The 24,311-nt window shown below is 41.3% G+C and overlaps 1 protein-coding gene across 4 annotated transcripts; it reads right to left on the bottom strand.

The window, feature by feature from the left end:
- Nucleotides 1-265: 265 nt before the first annotated feature.
- Nucleotides 266-20,207, bottom strand: NARF (nuclear prelamin A recognition factor). Of its 4 annotated transcripts, XM_040579804.1 has the most exons (13): nt 20,106-20,207; nt 19,471-19,559; nt 19,058-19,138; nt 17,903-18,046; nt 16,084-16,216; nt 14,831-14,965; nt 10,734-10,814; nt 9,793-9,911; nt 8,786-8,915; nt 8,022-8,094; nt 5,320-5,457; nt 4,587-4,744; nt 266-3,995 (listed from the first exon to the last, which is right to left on the bottom strand). In XM_040579804.1, the coding sequence occupies exons 2-13, from the start codon at nt 19,495-19,497 to the stop codon at nt 3,754-3,756; spliced, it is 1,461 nt and encodes a 486-aa protein (XP_040435738.1). In that variant the 5' UTR covers nt 19,498-19,559; nt 20,106-20,207; the 3' UTR covers nt 266-3,753. The 4 variants fall into 4 exon arrangements, with proteins under 4 accessions (XP_040435738.1, XP_040435756.1, XP_040435745.1 ...); XM_040579822.1 differs by lacking the exons at nt 17,903-18,046; nt 20,106-20,207 and having other exon boundaries at nt 19,471-19,613; XM_040579811.1 differs by lacking the exons at nt 10,734-10,814; nt 20,106-20,207 and having other exon boundaries at nt 19,471-19,609.
- Between the last annotated feature and the right edge of the window lie 4,104 nt (nt 20,208-24,311).

Raw genomic sequence — 24,311 nt, 5'->3', positions numbered from 1 at the left:
AGATGCTTGTCTGCCTTGCTACGATTCAATATATTACTTTACAGTTCTAGACAGCAATTTACCATTTCCTACTGCTATCCAGCAAATTTCTCCTTCCATTTATCAGTTTGAAGTGTAGCTGTAAGCCAGAACACTCACAAATACCTGATACGGTATTAGTTACAGCCTTGCCAAGTATTCATGCCCCTTTCACCAGACAAGCACCTATGTTAAAACAAAACGTACTTAAGGAGTTTTTAATATGGAGTAACACAGAAACAGTACGTAATTTGGTACCAAGATTTATTTAGGACAATTCATGGTCATGCTCCATTGGAATACAAAGCACCAAAATTTAGGTAACTGAACATTATCCAAATATAATCCAGTTGAGACTGCTGTGTAGAGATTTATCCGTTCACATCATCTAAGTGATAGCATAGTCCACGTCTGTCCATGTTCATTAACTACAGTGGACAAACACAAGGTGCTGCAGCTGAGGCAAACTTACGGAAGAAGGCGTAGCAGAAGTACTTTACGATGCGTATCCCTTGTTCTAGCAGTCTCGGCATGAAATACCGTAACCCCAGGCATCAAGCACTCGATATGCTCTACCCCAAGACAATTTCCAAATGAATTCAGCATTTCCGGTTACTTCCCCACAATCCCTCCATTTTAGTATTTTCTAAAAATCATTTAGAGACAAGATTGTCTCAGCACAACATTCAACTAAGAAGTAAAGCACGGTGGCTGTGACCATTCTAGGAACTTTTCCCATTGCTGAAAAGGCAGTAGCAATGAAAATTATTAGTTGCCAAAATTGTATCCGGGAATTAAATAATGCTGTAGTTTCAGAAAGTGTGGCTAGAAACATGTATTGTCAACAACAAGACTTCTCAACTGTAAATGTAAAAGCCAGAATCAAATCTTAGGCAAGGATTTCACTATATATGAAGCTGCAACAATGTTTTTCAACATGTTAAAATTTTTGTGAAAGAAGGTGGAGGGGGAAAAGACTCATTACAGTTAAGTAAAAAACCCCACTTTTTTCTTTTAAACTGGCACTTTAAAGAAGAGGACTTTAAAAACTTCAAATTGGTTTTACTCCAAAAAGTCTTATAAAACAAAAGCTGACAAAAAAAAAAAAAAAAAAAAAAGGACAAATATCAGTCACTGTAAGTCACTAGTTATAATACATACATTCCACCTAGCCACTAAAAACTGCACGGTTAGATGCATTCCTCGCCTTCAGAAAGAATACTGTGGCAGACAACCCACTAGATTTTTACATTGCTACTATCCCAATAGGTTAAAACACTTGAGCAGATGGAAGAAATGGTGGGTTCAATTGAAATAGTTTATTTTACGCACTGAGCCACCAATTTCCCTTGTGGTGGGAGCGCAGCACACTGTACACAGACCGATTTCACTTACTGGCCCATTGCTGGGGCTCCCAGCAGCACGGGAAGGCTCTGCAGCGCGACAGGCAAGCGGCAAAAGGGAACGCCAACAGCAGTGCCACCTATGCAAGGTGAGTACTTTTCAAGTTGTACAAATGGTTCAAGGGTATCCTTTCAGAACAGCAAGGCAGCTCTTGTGTCGTTTTGTGAAGATTTCATCAGAAAAGCAACTTTTCCGTACCATTTCATCCAGTATACATACATTAAAAAAATAAGCATACCATACAAAGAACTGAAACAATATAATTTAAACATGCCATCAAGCTATAAACCATATATACACAGAAACGTATGCCTATACAAACAGAACAAGGCTACTTTATTACAAGATAAATCTGGTGAAGTTTTTGGAGGAAATTATGACAGATAAAGAAAATTAGACCAAAGGAGTTGGATGTTGCTTCTAGAAGTAATCTGTTCAGCAATTTCATGCAACACCACCATCTTTCCTTAGCAGACATTTATTACAGTTTCAGCTATACATAGGTCTTCCCACAATTTCTAGACTCCCTTCCTGTACAGAGGTAGATTTCTGTAGATGTTCTGATATTGCACCACGTTAAGTATAATGTTTTTATTACAACAAGGAACAACTTAAAGGCTGATTTACGGGTATAATCTCATTGTGTGCATTCAGGTTAACACAGTAATCAAATTCATTTTCACTTGAAAGAAAACATCTCTCAGTGAAATGTTCTGTTGTTTAGGTGGAGGTTCCGTTGAAAGCTGCAATTCTATTAACAGCTTCACATTAAGAGATCTCTTGTCATCAGGGTAACACACTTATGTCTGTCTCGTTTCGAGCCTCTGTTGTTTAGGCAATGCAAGGACCTGAATCAACTTCACTGATGCATTTATCTCACCCACTGTGTTCAAGTTAAATGCGTATTTCAAATAACACAGGTTTTTTTGCAGTATTAGATCTTACTCATACAAGCAGCTGCAATATTAAGAAATTGACAAGATTCATTCAAACTGCCTGAAATGATTAAAAAAGCCCACCCACACTTTCAGACTGGAAAAGGAAAGCTGAAACTTTGCTAGCTTCAAACAGCCATTAATTGTGAACAAATCTGATTCCAATAGGAAAACTTGGAAGAAGTCTGGCAGTAGATTCAATTTTTTTTTGTCCATCACATTCTTGAATAACCCTCTGCCAGCTCATGAAGTTGCAGAAAAGTTTGCACTATACACCACTTTGAGGTGTCTGTCAAATGAGACCTCTACGATACACTTAAAATTAAGCGCACCAAAATTCATGAAGCCAATGTATAGTAACTTTGATGAGCTCACAAGCATTGCTACTTGGTTGTTTTTTTTGGAGGCACTCCATAAAGTTATTTTAACAGAAGTCTGTCAACAAGGAGATAAATGAAAGAACAATCTGGTGTTCTGTGTACTGAAACATGAAAGAACAAGAGTGCTGTAAGTCTGGCTCAGCAGATCTAGCAAAGCTGTACTATGCATGTGCTCACGTGAAGTACACGAGCACGTCTCACTCTCCTAAAGCTGCCAGACAACATGAGCAGCACCACTCTTCCTAGCTGCAAGTTTCTAAGAAAACTTACAAGGAAAAGTTCTCTTTTTGTACCAACCAACTTACCTAGAACTATTTTTATCGAAGGACTGTGTTGTAACCATTTAGCATTGGTTTCCCCAAGTTCAGCTTACATGAAACATCCTGTTCCTAACAAAACATTACATCACTAAGGAATAGTGACTAGCTCTGGAACTGAATAGGTTTTGTTAAGATACGGATAAAAGGCATATATAAATTCATTACACTTCTCCATATACACACTTGTCCCTGTAAAGGGATTTTTTTGTTAACAAGGCAAGTAAATCCCAAGTTACTTCACAACAACATTGAAATTCATGATGACCATTTTCCTGTGATGAAACGGACTGCACACCTAGGAGTAGGAGTACAATAATCTCACCTTCTCGGGGGAGCCCATTTTGTGAAATGAAGGGAACCCTTCACTTCAGGGAGTAACTTCCATCAGGAATTACACTCCCTGCCCCTGGCAGAAAGTGCTTATGTACCTTGCAAGAACACATTTTTGAATAAAGAAACCCATTATACGCAGGAGATTACACACAGTAAGAGTTAAATGACAATGGCAGGAACCAGGGCTTTTGAAGATTTCTGTTTCTGTTTTTAAAAAGCAATGGTTCTTCACAAATAATAATCCACAAGTAGGAAGCGTCTCATTCATACACTCGGCTAGTGCATAGCATCTGCGATTGCATAGAATGTTTCCAGTGCTGAATCTGTAACTAACATAAGCAAATCTTTTGCAAGTTTGATTTATTACCATTTGATATCCAAATTGCTTGCTGTTTGATTTACTGCACTGTATTTGGTGTGCAAAGTTTCCTGGACCTTCTTAGAGTCCATGCCTTCCAGCCAGTCCTGGTACATCTTTTGTACGTGCGCATTGGTTTCTGGAAGTCGAACAGGTATTGCAGCATACACTTCTTCCATCTGGTTAAGCAGTGCTTTATCTGGTTTTCCATCTTCAGTTTGTGCCTGACCTTTTCCATTTAGGCACCCTTAGGAAAAAGAAAAAAAAAAAAAAAAGCCACAAGGGTGATGGATGAATATTTGATATGAAAAGAAAATTTATGTTAACTTGGAATTTTTTTTCATACTTGTCTAAAGAAAAAAGTTGTCTCTCTACATGAGCTACCCTCCATGCTGTCAGATTTGTATTTACTTAAAGTGACTCCAATATCAACATCACTTCAGCGTAAATGAGGTTTCTCTGTTTGCAATCTTTTCTGCCTTCTCCGTGTTTTTATGATCTTAATTAAGTTCCTTGTCTCTTTTCTTGCCCTTGACAACCACTATTTCAGAATATTTCCTCTGAGGTTTGAAATAATCATAAAAGCCACACTGTCACTTATTTATAGGTCAGAAGAGAGCAAATAACATTGTGGTTAATTTTAGAAAATCCAATCTATTTCTGAGCCAACCTTGCACATGTAATTGGTGTTCTGGACTGTTCATTAAATAGTAAGCATTTTAGATGATTAAGAAGAGTATTAAGAGGGAATGAAACTAAGTGCCTGCCTCTAAGACAACTTTCCTTTGAGGTTCAAGATATGTGTGCAGAACGACTGTGAATCCACAATTATTCTTACCCCCTGGGCAGGCAAGGACTTCTACAAAATGGTATAAAAACTTTCCTTTTTTCAGCTTCAGAACCATGTTTTGGATATTTCTAAAGCCATAAGCTGCTGCAAAACGCAGCACTGTCTCACCATCCTTCTCAAGGGTAACTTCTTGAAAGTCCTTGTTCCTGTAAAGATATGCAGAGAATATTTTAAACTCCTGCGTTACCAAAGGGATGATCCAGCTGCATCAGTTTCTATTCAGATGCTCTGAAGAGAACAGAACAGGTTTAACAGAACAGTTAAGCCGAACTCTTCCAGTCTCTAAACGGAATTAAGCAGAAGTTGGGGTTCAGTTTTCAGAATGGAATTACACTTAATTTTTGAGGGCACGTAAGTTATTAAAAATTAAAGCTAGCATGAGCTACTTCATAGCAACAAATGTACAGGTCTGCATGCCTACCAGCAAAAGAGCCAGCTCTGCAATAACTGCATTGGGACTCACTGTAGCACCAACTAAACCAGGACGCTGGACATTAGGGACCATTTCTTTACCAAGGGGGTGGTCAAACACTGAAACAGGCTTCCTAGATAGGCGGGTCACGCCCCAAGCCTGTCAACATTTAAGAGACATTTGGACAATGACCTTAATGGTATGCTTTAACTTTTGGTCAGCTCTGAAGTGGTCAGGCAGTTGGACTAGATGATCTTGTAGGTCCCCTTCCAAGTGCCATATTCCAAGGACACAAAACTCTTAACTTACTTTAATGCTTTGTAGGTGATTTCCTTGACATCCATGCCAAAAAGCTCCTTTGCAGCATACTTAAAAATGTGCTCCAGGTAACCATCGGATCTCTTCCCTTCATGCCTTACTACATCTCCCTCCTTTATTTCACCAAACCTTAGAAAACAACAGAAAGAAAAATCAACTTCACTTCAGTAAAATACTATGTTCTTCCCCTTCTCTTGCCTCCCCCACCAAAAACAGTTTTATAGTAGCGAGTGAGAACATACTAACATTTTTGTTATTTGCAGCCTAAAAAAATTAAAACTATTCAGGACAGCAGTAAGATGATGAAAAAAATGCAACAGGATGCATGGCTTTCCATGTTCAGCACCCTTGAGCAACAGTAATTTCTAAGAATGCCCATTCAGCACAGCCTACAGACTTGGTTAACAACCATTCACTGCTCTGGAGACATTTTTTGGAAAAAATAAGTCAGTCATTTTTAGCCTGTGAGAATATGGAAGTACTTCAGAGTTACAAGCCTTTGCTGATGAACAACTCTCTTGCCCCAGAAGCTGTTTGTCACAGTCTGTAACACTGCGCCACTAAAATAACACCGAATCAGCACAGCTGCGGCCAGGCTAGTGCAATACTTTTAAGATAACTGCTACACTATAGTTCAGTAAAGAAAATTAGTGAAATCATATCCAAATCGTATCCAGCATTCTCCTGAAGGTTCAGCTCTCCCTCAGTGAAAATCGGCACTGATGAGCTGGCAGCCACCAAAGACTGCAGCTCTGCAGCCTCACGCTCCTTTCTGGCAGAGGAGAAATCAATAGGGCTGTGTGGTAATGGTTTCAGGAAGAGATATTCATCTTCAGATTAGCAAACAGACAGATTATGTCCTTGGCTCCCGTGTGTAAAAGCCTCTCCAGATACAGTCTAATTCCCTTCCTCCTAGGACACCCAGCCGCGACCTTCCCTGGCCCACACTGCCAGCTCCTGCCCGAGCAGCAGCCCCAGCACAGCGCTCAGCCATGAAACCACAGTGAAAACCACCACAGCAAACACCTTGCTAACAAAAAATACTGAAGTTTTCATCATGGCAGAGAAATATTTTAATCACTACAGAGCTGAAGCTTACAAATTTAGAATGTCTGTCCCATCTGTGCCACGGCACTGCATCTGCTTAGGAAGTACTGCAACTTTTTTGGTTTGTTTTGGTTTTTTAAATAAATTTGGGTGATTTTGTCTCCTAATTTTAGCCAATTGCTATTTGTTAGCATTCTCTAGCTACGAAAGTGAGAACTCAAACACGAGTTACTTTATCCATACTACTTTTGCAATTCCAAGAACTATACCACAAATTGCTGCTGTGGTGAGACTTATTTTAAAAGGAGTTCAACTGATATAAATTTCCATGCAAAATCTACCATTAAGACCCCAGAGGAGCAAACATTTATGTCATCAGGTCTCACAGTTTGAACCAGTACTATCAGCTTTTAAATATTAACATCATTTTCCAACATAAATTGGTCCAATAAAACAAGTATATTCTGAATAAGAGCCTGTTCTTTTATTGGGCAGGCAGATTTAGAAATAAATAACCCTATGTGATTATGTCTCTAAGAACTTGATGTTATTCTCATTCTGTGTAGCAATCTCTGGTAGAAGTAATCACAGCAGGCTACACTACACAGACAGCTCTGAAAATGTTACCACTGTACCGCTTAAATTTCTCCAGTCTAGACAAGGTCCAAGTGGGATACTATCCAAAAGTTTAAAAGATTTATAAAAAATTTCCAGATCTTTCTGTTTTGCGCAAGAAAGCCTGCTGATTGCTCCACTATCACCACTTTGGAAAGATACCAAAGAACATCTGTCACACTTGAACGAAGATCAGGGAGCAGCGAGACCAGGCTTTGTAACTAACCCCGAGAATTAAAACAATATGCATGTTGCTTTCTGAGCCAGTCATACAGTAAGCAAACAAGATCTATTTGATGCTTTGTCTGATTTTCATCTAAAGCATGTTTCAATTTGATCTGATCTGGAAAACTGCTGTCCTCAGTATAAAAACACCCCAGTAATTACCATTTCCTGAAAGGGTGCCTCTATCAATTCTACATGAACATATTAGGGGAAGTGGAAATTTACTGTCAAGATGCTGCTGTGAATGAGAGGGAAGCACAGAACAGATGGTCAGCCCCGACCGCATCCCAGCATCTTTGTGTGAGGCTGGGCAGTTGGAGGGGGGTAGATGAGACTGTTCAGCTTTAGGCAAGCTCAAGCATACGAGAGCTCTGAATGGGGTCAACACCCTGAGCCAGTCAGGCTTACCAGCAAGTCCTGAACTTGATATAGTCAAGTCTAATATTACGGCATTAAAATACAAATAAGGAGCTACAAAAATCTTCAAATATCGTAAATATTTGTGTTACTAGATAGGCATCATTACCTTCAATTACCCACTTTGTATTTAGACCATACATACAGTTTTATATTATCTGTTCTGTATTACTTTTATATACATCAGTGAACATCTAAGAGAATACTTTGGGGATTTTTGGCCACTATATAGAGGACGAGGCTTTAGTATACTCAGGCTTTAATAGAGGTTTTCTTTAAAAAGAAAAAAACATTCTTTTGAGAAGTTCTACATTTATGTTGAATATGCTCAAAGGTGTTGTCATCGGTCATCAAAATAAGGAAGCAATATCCACAACAAAACTACTTACAAACTATCTACAGCTATTTCAGCCACATCTTTCATAGACACATTTTTCTGTTCCATTATTTGGACAATTTCACCTGTAGGAAAACATGTAACATTTTATTTTCAACACAAAGCAAAACGCACATGCTGTAGGAGATCACTGTTCCAACACCTGTATGCGCTTACAGTCACATCCTCCAATTCTCATGAGTCAGTTTGCACCAGTAACTGAGAAGCCTGACACTTCCAGCCCCCAAGAAAAGGGCCTTCACCCTGCTCCAGACTCTGCTTAATGCTATCCTCAGCCTTTCCACTATGTTAGGTTTGGAAGGCGTTTCTACGCTGCAGGGGAAAAAGGAGGATACACAGTTTGGACATTAAGCCTAAGGACAAGAGCCACACCAAAAAGCCATGGATGCCATACATTTAGAATGAGTAATCCCAGCGGAGATTAAATAATGGCCACAGACAAGCAAGACAATGATTTTAAATATGAATTTGCATAACTCATCTTTCTCAAGAGGCTGTCAAAACCAAACACCTGAACCTTGTTTTCAGATGAATACCAACTTAGAAGGAAAGTATTTTTCACTTTGTCTTACCTATACAATACAATATCTATACTACCAGTAGCACAAACACATGCACTGATTTTTAAAGCAGAAAAAAAAGACAACCTTGCAACCAAAGCAGACTTGAAAAAAAGCAAAGTCTGGCACGAAGACTATTCTAACAGTGGTGATTCACTTGTATCTTTATACATAGTAAGTTTAAAGAAGATTTAACCTGATGTCAGAACACAGTCGACTTCCTGTGAATTATACAAGGCAGTGTAGAAATCTTCCCGCAAGGCTTCCAGTTTTTTGTCATAACAAGGCGCCACAATTACATGGAAAATTTTATCAGGAGACAAGTTCTGCAGAACATAGAAGAGACTGCATGTGAATTCCACAAAGAGCAAGTGACAGCATGAAAGATTACAGGGACAAAACCTGTACCTGCATCACAAACTATGCAGGTAATACTAGTAATCAATCCCTAGCAATTAAATTTTAAGTCTGCTGCACACAGATGAAGTAATTTGCCAGAAGTCACAAAGCATCAGCAACAAACATCAAAAGTCAAGTCTTCCGGCTGAAACTTTACTTATTCCTTCAGACCACATTTTCTGTAGCTTTTGATTGCCTTAGAAAGTGAACGCAAGTCAGAACTTCAGAATTCTGTTTTCTAGCTGTCACTCATTCACAGCAAGTCCATCAGTATTTCTCTATGTACAGACAGCAATGCATTCCCACATAACATGTGGATGCAGTTAGATTTGTGTGATACATAAAAAGAACTGCAACTTTTTCAACATAAAAAACTGAGATAAGTAAATTCCTAGGATGCAATACTTTTATTGATCCCAGATAACAGGGCAATTCCTACACTACTCTCCTGCGCTCCTGTTTTGGCGGTGCTATCCAACTACCAGGCAGCATTTAACAAAAATCTCTTTAGCTACCCTGGATTTAATTCTGTCCATCAATATTTAAGCCCCTGTTGCACAGCGAGCACAAGGATTGATGCTGGCTCATGCTGCACCACATGAAATGAGGTTCATTGTACATTCTTCTTATCATGAGCACCTGTGTAACAGCAGAGCACCATTTATTCTTCAATTAACAGACAAACAATTCAAAAGGATGCTTTATCACTGTATAATACACCAGGATCCATATTTCAATATTAAAACCCACTAGCCCATCTTTTTAGAAGAGTGTAATGGTAAAAAATAAATCAGAATTACTTACCTGCTGCCTGGCAAAGTATCCCTTCACCAGGGAGCCCATGATCTGCTGCGGAGACTTTGCAGTGCAAATGTGAGAGGTCACAAGATTGGTAAGTACCCTTTCAGCATACCGGATCCAACCTGGAACGGCAGAAAATCACAGTTAGTGAAGTGGCACATAGGCACGGCAAAATGGCAGCAGTTATAGAACAGCTCTTAAAAACGAAGACACCTTCACAGGAGATAGGACATTCCCGTGCAGGTTGGAAGCCCCACCTTGGGAACTGCAGGAATGCTTTAGAGTTGGCTATCAATAATTCACGGTGTCATTAATTGTAGACCTAGAAGCCACTGTGAACTTCACGACCTATTACACCCTTTCCAATGCATAGATTTAACAAAGCCGAAAGAACAGGACCCCAGCTAACAAAGAGTAAGTTGACTTTCTAGACCTCAGCCCTTGGATCACCAGATACTACAACAAGTGTACTCTGTTCAGCTGCTTAACTGTAATCTTCTGTTTTCTGAGATTTAATACCCATGCACTCAGCTTGCCTCCTCTACAACAGAAGTCACATGAAAGCATTATCACAAGATGCACATGGATTAAGCCTGGAAAAAAATGGCTTCTTTTACTATTGTTAGAGTAGCCACGCCTTCTTTAGAAACACCCCCACAGAGTAATCAACTGAAATTTCTCGTGCTCAACATTCTTAGTTACTCAAGAGTCCCCCTCCCTTTCACCAGGCTCCTTCAGCGTGTCAGCTATGACAAGCTGTGTACGTTCAGACCACCCCAATACTCAGAGCGGTTCTATGATAACCCCACCTTCCGCAACAGGAACTGACACAGGAGCAGATCAAGATATGCAGGGTGTGCAATTCTTTCTTAGGCACTGCAGCTCTCACCAAACACAACAGCCCAGGACCTGTCACAGCAAGCACTCAGAACATTTTGCTTCACCTGCATGAACGGAGAACGAGATACCCAAGCTGTGCAGAAGTGTTAGGTCCAGCCTTCTATGGGAGTGTGTTGCCTTTGGCGCTAAGAAATAGTGAAAAATATCACACTTCACAGAAGAAGATACCTTTTAACGTTGAACAGATTAGTGTTCATACAAAAGAGAAAAATTGCTGTGAAGTACCTGCTGCCCAGGAAAGGTAAACCCCATAGGTTAATTCTTAAGCTTGAAATTAACACGTATGTGTAAACACCTGGTAATAATTAAGTCACAAAGGCCAACAGCAGCACAGAACTGGAATCCAAGCCTTGTTCAGACGGTTCATCTCTCTATGGCAAAGTGGTTTTCCCAGTGTAATAACATTTTACTGATGGAAATGACAAAGTATTAGGGAAACATGAGGATCCTCCAGCTGTTTAAATATTCCCAATTCTTGTTACAGTACAGACTTCAAGATTAACAGATACTGGTCTCCATGGAAAATCTCAAAGACTTGCATCACCTTCAACAAGCATTCCTTTCTGTTGTAGAAAGGGTGGCAGGACTACGCTGAATCGCTAGGCTCCGAGTAGGAAGTTTGCTTAATGTCCAACTTCAACCTGGACTTAAGTCCAAGACACTACCTGCAACAAAGGACTTAATCTCTTGGTGCTGGGTAAAAAGGCCATATGAGCATATTCTGTATAAGAGAGATACGCATCTATTTCTTAAATGGCTTTAGTCTCAAGTACTGTCTAATAGAACAAAAACTGCTTCAAACAAAACAGAGTTTTTAAAAACATTCTGCCTTGTACTTTAGTAGCATTTCTGAAAAGTCCTTCCGTTATACTGCAACTATGATTGCCATTAATCACCACTGCACTCCTGCTAGGAGGCTAGTTTTTAGAGCATTTTGGATATTGTAGTCATGAATTATAAGGAAAACTCCCTAAATCCCAACAGACTTCCAGCAGGTATTGCCCAAAGCAATTTCTTAAATTGTTTCTTTCCTTGCAGAAGATGGAAAAAGCATCTTGTAGTTGGCAGCTCCACAATGACCATTAGCCGCTGCTTAATTATACAGGCAGCCTTGGTGAATGAGCAACAGGAGGCATTTATCTGCACTTCACATACACACTAGCGGTTTCTGCCTACTCATCAGCGGGGCTAAATTCCACAGCCAGTCTCAGGGAGCTCGAGATACCCAGTTCTTCCATCAGAGCACCCCTGCACCCCCACACCTTCCCGCGTTCCTTCCGATTCTCAGCCATTTCTCAGCTTGTGTTAGTATCAAAGAACAAGAAGAAACCCCTACAAATCACTGTATAAATTCTTACAGATATACTTCAGAACACCTTGTTTTTAGTGGTTTATCATGATTAGATCACAAAGATGCATGCTATAAGTATCTACCAATCAGCATGAAGTGCAGAAAAACTAATAAAAACTTCCACTACTGTAAAACCCCATTTCTGTAAAAGGATATTAGTTGACTGGGACAAAAAAACTTGGATCCCCAACACTTATGCTCCTCCTGTGTGTGCTGCAAGCCTGCCCTCTTGACCTGGGTTCACAGAGGATGGCAATGCATTAAAAATGCTGGCTGGCTCCCAGAGCAAGTGGTTCTTGTTGCTTACCAGTTTGGTAAATTAACAAAGAGAACTGATTACTTCCAAGATACTACATATACAATGAGTAGTTAAACTGTTGTACTTTCAACAGAAACACACCCCCCTCCAAAAAAAAAAAAAAAAAGAATTAGCTCTCTTTCTTTTCAAAGAGAAGGAGGAGGATGTAAGAAAAATTAAGACAAAGATGATAAAATGCCCTTTTGTTAGGTTCTGGGACTATATGGGCTATACTCTTTTGCTCATGGTAGATTCTACATCACAGACCACTCCTGCAGAGGGTGGTATTTCTGTTATACCCAAAGATAAACAAGAGTAAAGCAGTTGTTCTTGAGTTCACGTTGACCTTATATCTACAGAACTATGTGAAACACACCGTGATAAGCACTCTCAGTAAACAGCATTTCTGGGGCAAATTTATGTAATCTGGGGTCAGAAAGAAGAAGGAGAATGGGGAACAGAAAATGCACTCCAAGTCAGGAAACAGTGAACAACCTTACTTTAAAGATTACAGATTATGTTTTTTTTTCCTGTAACTGCTGTCAATAGGAACAAAATACCCCATGCTTTCAGAATGGCTTTACAGTGATATTTCGCTTTTCCAGAAGTGGAAAGCACCCATGCTTCTGCTGACATCTATACCACAGCAGACAGCTAACGCCGTAAGTAGCACTGAAAACAGAAACAATCTTTTATACAACAGATAAAGACAAGAAAAGTGCTCAGTTAACTATTTTAAAATATTTCCTGTGAGAGCAGAACGTAGTCTGAGCTGTTTCTAGGTGAAGAAAATTAAAATTATCTCAGAAGTTCTAAAATGCAAAACCTGAGGATTTCTTTTAAGTAAACAATGTACAAGACAAAGTTAAGTAATAGGGGGTTATTTCAACTTTACAGGGTTTACAGGAAAAAAAGCAACATACAGTATGTCTGCTCCTGCAGATAGGTGGTAACACTAAGATAACAGTTAAGGGGAGGGGGGGGCGGGGAGAAGACACTTTCCTCTTAATACATGTATGCAGTTCCTAAAGCATAACCCAGATACTTCCACTACAGAATACACAGAGCAAACAAAAGTACAAGTATCACTCCAACAGCAGTATTTATACTTTTAATTCGATGACAACAGCAGATTCTGGGGATCACCAAACTCAACTCTGACTGACTCTCTTGTCACTGTAACATTTATTTTAAGAATGCAATCTAGCATTGAAGATAATAACAATGTTGCCATAATCTAACACTGAAGTTTTTTCAAAGCTAGAAAAACCTATTTTTGTATTTTTATTAGCCTTTTGAAAAGCAACACCATGAACTTTAGGGTGGAGTTGAGGGGGGAATAGGCAAAGGAGTTACTTTTGCTTCCTTTTTGATACTTCCCTTTTAGAAACGTGACTTATCATACTTAAACTGAAATGACTGTGCTAATGAACGGCAAAAGTAAACAATGACTGAATGTTCTACATCTTTTCAGTTGTGTTAAGTGCAGGTTCTATTCATAATAGAACAAGTTCTCATGTGCAAAATTCTCAAAAGAGAGACACTGAGTCAAATCTGTACTATTTCAAGTGGGAATTATTTCATAAGTGGAATTATTTTGAAAGTGTTACAACATAATCATCTCACAGTCATTAAGAATGATGGCAAGTTCAAAACTTTGCTTGAAGTGATGGTGGTTGTGGTTTAATTATATCAGTTAGCAAAGTTCCCTAAAGATTCTTTTCAATAAGGAAATACCATGTTAAACTTTGTGGTCTGAACACACAAGCAGCAGCCACTAACTCCTCAAATCCAGTTCTGATTAATTTCTCCTGAAGTCTTACACAGAGCACTAAAAACTTCAGCACCTCCATACCTCAGTTTCATTATCTAAAGATTCATACGCAATGCAAGCTCCTTTTATAGAACTGATGGGAAATACAACTGACTCATAAATTCCACATACAAACACTAGCACAGGAAATCAGGTTCTTTGTATTATCAGAGGCTGTGGACTGCAGCAAGTCTTCCCCCGCCTCCCCCCCCAGAGCAACAACAGGATTTATACTCCTTGCCTTTTACAGAGCTCCAGCAGAAAACTGTAAGATGCAGATTAGGGATAGATTGCAACCTTTGTACCCCACTAAGGCCCTACAGTGAATGAGCACATGCTTATCCAGCACGATCACACCCTCCTTTGCCTGCATGGTTCACATTCATGGCTGTGGCACCTCGCTTACATAGGAGAAAGCTGATTATGCTTGTTGGAAACAAATCTTGCTCTCCCAACAGCCCATGAAAAACAGGCCCACCTAGCAATGCACTGAAATGCCCTAAGGATGGTCAGCACTACTGGTAGCAAGTACAGTGTGCAGTATCTGGTGACTCTCAAAAGCAAAGCCAAAACGCCCTGTCATGTAAAGCTCCCAAGTGAAACCACCTTTCCTTAGCTCACTGGCAGTTCCAATGAGACTAGGCTGAAGTGCAGGAAGGTTGGAAAAATCTGTTCTCACCAGGGCAAGCAGAGGCAAACATTGGTAAGGCATGCTCCTCCTGGTTCCTCCGCTGATACCGCTGCACAAATTCCCTCTGGCTCTCCAGGATACTGAAATCAGCAGCTATAGTGGTGTCAAATACATAATGCACCCCTATGAAAGAAAGCAGAAAGGAAAAGCGAATTATTAGAATGTATTCCATCTTGCAAACTTCTTATAGCTGTCTACTTCCCTATGAGAAGCTTGGGGTTCAGCACATACTCGCTTTTTGTTTAATTGAATGGGATTTCACCATTCCTGTCCCATATGCAATGACTCTTGAAAAGAGCATTCTTTTCAAGACAAGCTGAAGTCAGGTATCATTATACCCCAAAAATATGTCCAGCCAAGAGGCATTATCTTCCATCGCTGAAGTTGTCTGCAAAGGTACACGAGCATATCACGAACAGAGCAGAGAACTTCTGTCTGCTTATTTAGCAACAAACTGCCTATATGCCTACGTAATATTGAGCACGTCCCTGCAGCAAGTGAGGCACAGATAATGAACGCATTCTAAGAAACCGAGGCCCACCAGAACTTAGCATTCCTTTTAGATTAATAAAATGTACTGGGTACAGAAATGCATAAACCCTATGAAAAATATAAATGCATATACATATATATGAGAGGAAGCAGTTTATAGGTTTATCACTGTCTTTTTCTTTCTTCCCTTAAGTACATAGAAAAAGAAAAAATCCAAACCAACAGGCAAAGTATTTTTGGTTTTTTTTTTACATAAAACTTAGCCTATGTAGTACAAAGAGCAAAGGAAATACAGCTTTAACGTAAAAAAAGACAGATACAACCATTCTTTTTTCTGTAATGTGAAATCACACGCAAAACAAAACTGAGAATCTTCTAGAGATATAACATGTCAAAAGGACTGAAAGCATTTAGGGTAACTTCTTCCCTCAAGTTACAAAATAAGGGGAATTATTATTTAAGCTCATGAACAAATCCTCCCCGATTTCTTGGCAGTGAAGGTTTTGAAGGCAGCTCTGTAATGTCCTTCTATTCTGTGACCTTTATTATCAACAGGGTAATGCCTCCAATCCATTTCTGACACTGGTGTACGTCACGCCGGCGCGCTGTCATTAATGTCAGAGTGCTTACTTCAAACTCGATTGTGCAAGGGCCATTTACAACTGCGTAACAAAGAATTCTGCTGAGGAAGCAAAACCCTGAAATAATCTCTCCTTTCTGCCCCACCATCGTAACAACCCCAAACTTACCGAGACTTTTGAGGAAACCACAGAGTCTCTTGGCTGCATCATTCACAGAGAGACTGAATTTAGCAGCAAAATAAGGCAATGACTGAGGGCATATAGACACTGCCAACACTTTGTGTTTTGAGGTATCACATTTCTGGTAAACAAAAAAAAAAAACAACAAAGGAAACGAGGTATGTAATTACAACAGGGTAAAGCTCCCTGCTTTCCCTCCCTTTCCCACTCCTGGAGTTACTGCTCAGTGTCCTGTGCTTCAGTGGGCCACATCCTTAAAACCCCTGTGAAACAACTACTAAGTTTCCTGACAGCACAACAGGACGTTCCTCTGATCCTGTCAGTGCTCATCTCTAGATGTTTCTTTTATATAACTCAGAGAAATCCATCCCTCCTAGGACAACTGCGGTTGGTCTCCAAATGGCATAAGGAAAGTTAGGAGACATTCAGCACCTACAACGTTATAGCAGTATGAAACACTCTAGCCAATATGAAAAAAGCAGCATGTTTAAACATTAATAAATAGATAAACTGAAGTTTACAGGAGCACGGGCATTTGAAGTTATAAATCCAACCCAGCAAGTTACAGATCTGATCCTTTGTCAAGGCTCTTGCGTGTCTATCGCTGAAGTTGTTGAGAGAAACTGGCGTGATAAGACCCTCAACAAACCAGTGTCTGTCAGCACTGAAGAACCTGTTGAAAATACCTAAGATGGTGTGCAGCTCTATAGCTCTGATGGTGACTGTGACATTGAATTGCAGGTGAAGCTTGTGTTTCAGTTGGGATGTTTTCCACACCAGTGGAACCCTTGGAAGACAAACCAGGACTATGCCAGAGACAAGTCTCCCCCTAAAAATGCTGAGACCATGGTTTGTACTTAGACACCCTAAACACTGCGTAATGACCCTTCACGTAACGCTCATAACTGCCTGGAAAGCATCTCTCTTTCTCATTGTCCTCTTCTGGACCCCTGAAGATCTGAGGAAGGCACCTGGCTGCCCCCGTATCGTAGGCTCTCTTAACAGGACCCATGCGACCCTGAAAGATTATTTCCCCCCAGGCCCCTTTTCTTCTGTTTTTCTCATGTATGACAACATTCTGCTGCCTGGAGAGTTAAACTAGTTCTAAGAAAACCGAATCACTATGTAACGAAGCCTCTATTTATGACACTTATGTAAAGTTAAGAAAAAGCATCAATTCTGCTAGCTTTCGCATATCAAATAAGGGCAAAGAAGTCTGGAGCAGAAATAAATTAATTCAGTATCAAGATCTAAAGAACTGAGCACCATGCATAGCAACTAGCTTCCAGGAAATCCAGAACAACAGAAAATAAGACAGCAATAGAACAATTTGTTAAGTTTTGCTAAGAATTTGGATAAAAAATTCTGTTCCAAATATAGTCAGCTCAAATATATATATTAAAACCAATTCTACTTTCAGAAACATGCCTTGGTAACTATATTATATGGATACACTGGCACCAAAACCACCCAGAACAGTCCTCGTAATGAAGATGTAAGTATTTATAAACACTGAACCACAGACTAATTTCTTACTACAGTAATGAGGTAGTAACATTTTCCAAAAATTTTACTTCTGCAGATGTAGTAACTTTAGCATTTAGGTTAAGTGCTGTGATATTGCATCTCTAGCACAAAATTATTTTAAGGACTTAATTCCCATCTTGCCTAAGTTTTCAGTTCCTCTTTAGAAAAAATACATACTGACGAATGTTCACATTATCTGCCTTGGGAAACCAAGCTGCTTAGTCATTCTGCAATTGCCTCCTCCTCACAGAAAACTGTGTTATTGTTCGTGTCACTTTACCTTGTTAAGGTTAAGAATATGAAAGAGCTCCTTCTGATTCTGTTGGAAAACTCTGGCTCCTTCTTCTGATGTCATACAATTGTCACAAGCTAGGCAGTCACTAAGGAGTATTTTAGCATTAGCCAATGTATGAAACTCATTTTTCTAAGGGGGAAGAAAAAGAAGTAAACAAGTATTTAATAACGATTGACCAATTTTCAAGACCTCTGCAATGAGCCACCCAGCTGAAGAGCAGACATGCTGTCACTGTTTTGTTTCAAACAAGACAATCCATGACACTTGCATAACATCCAAGACTACTTAGAAGTAATCAAAGCAATTTGTTCCATCCTTCTTCATGACTTTTGCTCCTATTATTACTGTGAAACTGCAAAATGTTTAAGTGTAAACACAGATCTAAATTTAGCCTTCTAGTCCATGTTCTAGTAACTTAATTTGCATCGCATTTCAGAGCTGACATTCCCCATCAACTTACCAAGCAACTGATAAAACTTTTACTTGAACTACTAAATCTCTTTTAACAGCCAGGTGCTCTCTAACAGCAAGATGGCTTTGGCTTTTTACCACAACATACAACAAACAACGCGGTCCTACAGATACACTGAACATATACCATAAGATCAGGAGTTTCATACTTCTGGCTACAATACCCTTGGCAGCTCATCTGTGGGAAGAAGGAATACTTGGACAGCAGTGCAACATAACCAGACTGTGTGCAAAAAACATAAACAAAACCCCCTCAATTAAGAACGCATTCTCAGGGAAACAGTTATCTGTTGAAGAACAGGAGGCAATCTCCAAGTTTGCCTAATATAAAGAGTAAGAAGACGTTTTTTACACTTGTACTATCACAACTCCTCCTTCCTCCTTACAAGCTCTGTCTCCGTTTTGGAAACTTGATGCAAGAAAGATTTTCGACACCCAAAACAATTTTAGTACATCAATTTTTGTTTTGTTTGTATTAGTAAGGGTCTTTTTTTATTTCACTTTGATTCCCATGTTATGAGATGCCTGGAAGTGCTCATAACTGCTTACAACTGCTTGTTCATTAGTTATGTTTAGTATTTGGAAGTTCTCTACTACTAACCACCTCTGCAACAACAACAACAAAAGAATACAAGGAGAAACGTATCAGAATTTATGAAGGAACATTACCTCTTCGAAACCATCGTTTGAACTCAACACATCAACAGATGTACTTTGCGTATCATCGTTTTTCTGTTTCTTACTGCACTCCTGAAACAAAGCATCAGACGCGCACCTATTACACTAAACACGCTCACAAGAACACCTCCGCCGAGACGTTTGTGTCCCGAAAAACGAACCCGGTTCTTTTACAGGTCTTTTCCCCCAGGTGTTAAACCGACACCCCCCGGGCAAAGCCCCGCTCTCACACCGCCCCTGCGGGGGGCAGCGACTCCCCAGCGCCCCCCGCCCCCCTTCTCTGCCCCCCGCCGGGCGCTCCCGGGGCCGGTGACCTTGGGGCCGCAGCCGCCCCGGGCACAGCGGGACGCCGCCGGGTTGCGTGTGTGCGGGGACACCTCCCGCGCCGGCCCCACCGCACTCACCTTTTTGGTGCAGTTCTCGCACTTCATTTGCGATCGCGCCGGCGCTGCCCGGCCCTGGCGCGGCTGCCGAGCGGTCCTGGCCGCCGGGGCTGCGGGAGAGACAGAGCGGTGCGGGCAGGTGAGCCGAGCCGCCCGAGCGGCCACCGCCCCCAACCCCCTCCCTCCCCTCCCCTCCCCTCCCGTCCCCGCCGCCCTTTGTTGCCGCGCTCCGCTCCTGCCCCCGCACCGCCCCGCCGCCGAGCCGGGCCGCCCGCCCGCAGCCAATGCGGCCCCTGGGGCGGGGGCGGCCCCGCCGCGCCCCTCACGTGCTGCCCCATGGCCCCGGCCCTCATTAACCAACAAATGACCCGCGGGCCCCCGCCGGTCCCTCCCCGTTACGTGCTGCGGGGGGTGGGGTGGTGTTCCCGAGCGCTCCCCCGGTACAAGCCGCCGGAGGACAGCCGTGGTCCCGGGGCCTCGCAGCGCGGCCCTGTCTCCGCAGGCGGAGCGGGGACCCCCGCCCTCAGCGCGGTCCGGGGGCGGCCACGAGCTCCTCAGCTCCGCGGGGAAAAACAAAATTAACAATAATAATAATAAATACAACCCCAAAGCAACCCGAAAAGGGGGTGAGAGGGGCGGAGGAGCGGGCACCGTACCTCGCCGCCGCGGTGAGCTGCGTGCCCGGCAGGCGCGGCCGCGGCTGGCGGCAGAGGCAGGCGGGGCAGCGGCGCCTCGCCCTCCGCCGTGTCGCCGGCAGGTTCCCGGCTGGGCCCGCCGCTTCCCCGCCCCCCCGCGCGGCGGGGCTCATTGTGGACCTGAGCGTCGTCACGTAGCCGCCGCCGGCAGCGCCGCCGCGCGTCCCCGCCGCGGGGCGGGCACCGGGGGACCCTACGGCGGGCACGGCGGCACCCCGCGGGACGGGCACCGGGGGACCCCGCCGAGCGGGTCGGGGGGACCCCGCGGCGCGTCCGCGCCCCCACCGGGACCCCCAACCCCGGGCCGTTAAGTCCGACCCGGCCGGGGAAGCGGGGACGCGCGCGTCCCGCCAGGCACCTGCGCTCGGCGGCCGGGGGCACCGCCGGCTGCACACGGCATCTGCCCCGGGCGGCAGCCGCCGGCTCCGGGGGCACCGACGCTTCCCGCGGGCCTGCCGCTTCTCCCGAGCGTCTCCACTTATTTTTCAAAACAGACTGCAGTCACATTCCCCCCCCCCCTCCCCGATTTTTGTTTTCTCTCAGTCCCGTTTAAATGGAATAGTATTTTGTAATTTAAATGGAATATTTAGTAACAGAAGTTACTAAATACATCATCATCACCCTTTTATTTAACGAGTATACTCTGATCTCCCCTTTCAAAACACAAGTATCGGTGATGCTGTTCCCAGGCAGGTATTGCCAACCCTTGTACACAGCGTTATTACGCACGCACATCAGCCGCCTGCAGCTCCTGGGCTCCACAGCATCAAGATGCTTATGATTTTTGTCAGAGTGTTTGTCTTTCTAAATGCCAGGTTGTAACATTTGAACAGAAAGGTTCAACCCACATTTTGCTTTCCCCCCCATTTGAACATACACGTATAGGCATACGCCTACAGCTGCACGCAGAAATTTTTCAAGTATAAAATAACATTTTAGAAATTAAACCACAGAAGTTCCCACAAACATGGGGTTTCCTGTCTAAACCAACTTTTGGTTATCAAATGTGCCAAGTAAATCCCCTCCTGGTACCAGGTGAGGTCTATAGCTTTAATCCACAGACAAGGGTTTTGTTAGGCACAGATGGCAATGCCGTACAAGAACCAGGGACAGCCACAGCTGCAGGAGTTTGTCACCCATGGCCATAACTCTAAGTGCTGGTTTCAGTGCAACTGCCTGTGAAAGACATCACAATCCAGAAGCAAATGTTTGTGGATTGGGCTATTAAAGATTTCACAATCAAATTAATTAGTTTTAAAGATAGCTCCAGAGCAGAATGTAAAAATGATGGTTTTTTTTTTTGTTTTTTTTTTTTTTTTGATTTACAGACTGTGTGTTATCATTGAGGTCAAGGAATTCAGGAATTCCTTAGCTTTACCGATGTAAAAATGATGCTTTTTTTTTTTTTTTTTTGATTTACAGACTGTGTGTTATCATTGAGGTCAAGGAATTCAGGAATTCCTTAGCTTTACCGATGTAAAAATGATGCTTTTTTTTTTTTTTTTTGATTTACAGACTGTGTGTTATCATTGAGGTCAAGGAATTCAGGAATTCCTTAGCTTTACTGTAACAAAAGCAAACAGAAACACTTCCTTACTGCCCATTTAAAGAAAAATAAGCTGATACTGCTTCACATACAGATTAGGAAAATATCACTATTCCTAGCTAGACGTAACAATTCTAATAGCTTTGGTAATCATTTTCTGTGCTTCTGCTGTCTTCATTCAAAATGCTCTCACATTTCACATCAGCATATTAACACAAGTGTTTTAAAAGCACTATAATCACTCTAGAGCAATCCCTAAGCAACTTCAGAACTTGCATTTCCTACAGAATTGCTGGAATGCAGCATTACCTGACATCTTGTTTCCCATTCTTCTGGATGAATATTTTCATACTAAAAAGATGTGCCAATCTCACAATTTATTCCACAAGGATACAATAGCCATAGTTGCATTGACAAATGTGGTGAGAGCACAGATGAAACGTCTAATTTAGGAATGTGTTGAGATTTGCACTTGAAGGCATATCTAAAATCCTTCTGTTTCACACTTTTGAAGATTATGCTTACATTTATTATCCAAAATTGATATAGCAACTCTCCAAAAGACATGACAGTTTTGGATATTTCTGTAAGTCTGCACAGATCATATTTTAAATATTTTTTATTTCCCCTGGTATTTCTTTATTTTCACAATGAAAAACAGATCACTACATGAAAACTGAAACATTTGTAGAAACACTGAGGCCATCTTAGGTACACATCTTGAAGCATACCTGAGTTAATTTCAATTTAAGAATTCAAACAAACAAAAAAAAAAAAGAGAAAAAAATCATACAAACTGAAGGGCATGCAAGGAATCAATGTTTCAATGCACAGGATAAGAGTATATTTGTGTAATCATTAGATAATTAGATGTCCCATTTATTTTATTGGCAAGAGCAATTTCTGCTTTCCATGAGCTATTTATGCCATTTTCCCCCAGAAAATCAGATCAATTATCATCACACCGCACCTGACAACCTGAGAAAAGAAAGCACCATCCTGTTTTAATCTGCCCCGGGGGAGGTAACAGTTACTACCTTTGCAAGGCTACTTCCAAAAAAACCTCACAATATAAAAGCTTTCCCCTGTCAACAGTAGGCAGCACTTAAAAGAATTACTTCCCTTTATGGCCTCTCTTGATGTTCTTGGCCTCCATTGCTACATCTAACGTTTATACCTGCACCTAAAAGCATTTACACCAAGAACGAAAGAGAAAACCAAGTATTTCTCTACGAAAACAGCATGCTGCAAACAATTTCAGAATGCTTTAAAAGGTTATGCATCAGTCCTGCAAGGCCCTGCAAGCTGTAAATGCTTCCTCAAGCTAGTGACAGCAGATGCCACTCAACAGCTGTCAGAATGAGGCGATAAATCTTGGTTCCAGCTGGTAAACACATATTCCATGAAATCAGTTCTCCCCAGGCTTTATACACACTGTTCCCATAGAGGTCAGTGGGGCACCACGGAGCTCAATGGGATGAGCTCATGTAGAACGGGGACTTGGGGCCAATTGGGTCCAGCTGCAAAACAACTGTTTCCAACCAACTGTTTAAAATCAAGCACACTAGGAATTTTATTCTGGCATGCTAGTAAGATCACATGCTTATTGCACAGCTGAATTTTGAAGGTGAAGACCTCAGGGTGGGGGAAATATAATGAGCTAGAAAAGAATATTTAGGAAAATGATCTGAAATTAGGAGAAAGGACCAGAAATATAGACAGTGTTAAACTAACGCAAAATAAAGACCATTTCTTCTGTATCAGCATGTTCTTGGTTTTATATCAATGACTTAAAAAGTTAATGCCTCACAAATATTTACTTTTATATTATTGAAAGAAGTCTACAAATAGTCAATTATGTATTTCTGAATGTTTCATCTGGCAAATAGTTTTCCTTTCTGCAGCAACATGTTTTGGAATTCATGCTGTTCTTTAAGTCCAAGATCAGATCACATTTTAAAATGTGTTTCTTCTTCCTTTTTTTATTGGTAGGTGTAACACCACTTACCTGCTTCAAACTGCTGGTGTAAAATCCCCAGATGATTGATTAATGATTCTTAAAACATTTTTTTTCTGCAATAGCAGAAACTTACATGGATCGTTACCATATTCCAGTTTGCACAAGCACTTGTTTGCATGTGTGTGGTACTTCCCATAGTTGAAATAATTTCTAACTTCATAATTAAATTAGGTCATATCAGGTTATCCTACCGTGGTCTTTGCAGAACTGGAGAAGTACAGTATTGCTAACATTTCTGCAGTTAGTAACATAAGAATAAAATGAGTGATATGCTACGTGGTTTCTACTGAGTGGAGTGTACCAATGAGTTTCTTACTTATTTCACTCTACTTTAGACACAAGAAACCTTTTGTCTTGTACTACTCAGAATGGCTTAACATTTGGTTTCCAGAGAAACTGGCTGCTTATAGAAGCTGACTGACAACTGCTTATACATTAATTTCTTCCCAGAAGACTCAATCAGCTGCTTGTTTGGGCTGACAACACGTGATACTTATTACTTCCTATTTTTCATCCAAATCCAGCAGCTGGTACCTCATTAATCACGAGCATGCCAATTCATTCTTGCAGTTCCTCATTGCCTCTTTCCATTAGATATTTT

Source organism: Falco naumanni, chromosome 1 (assembly GCF_017639655.2).
Source record: "Falco naumanni isolate bFalNau1 chromosome 1, bFalNau1.pat, whole genome shotgun sequence".
Lineage (NCBI taxonomy): Eukaryota > Metazoa > Chordata > Aves > Falconiformes > Falconidae > Falco > Falco naumanni.
Note: the sequence above shows the minus strand (reverse complement) of the source record. Positions and strands in the feature narration are given on the sequence as shown.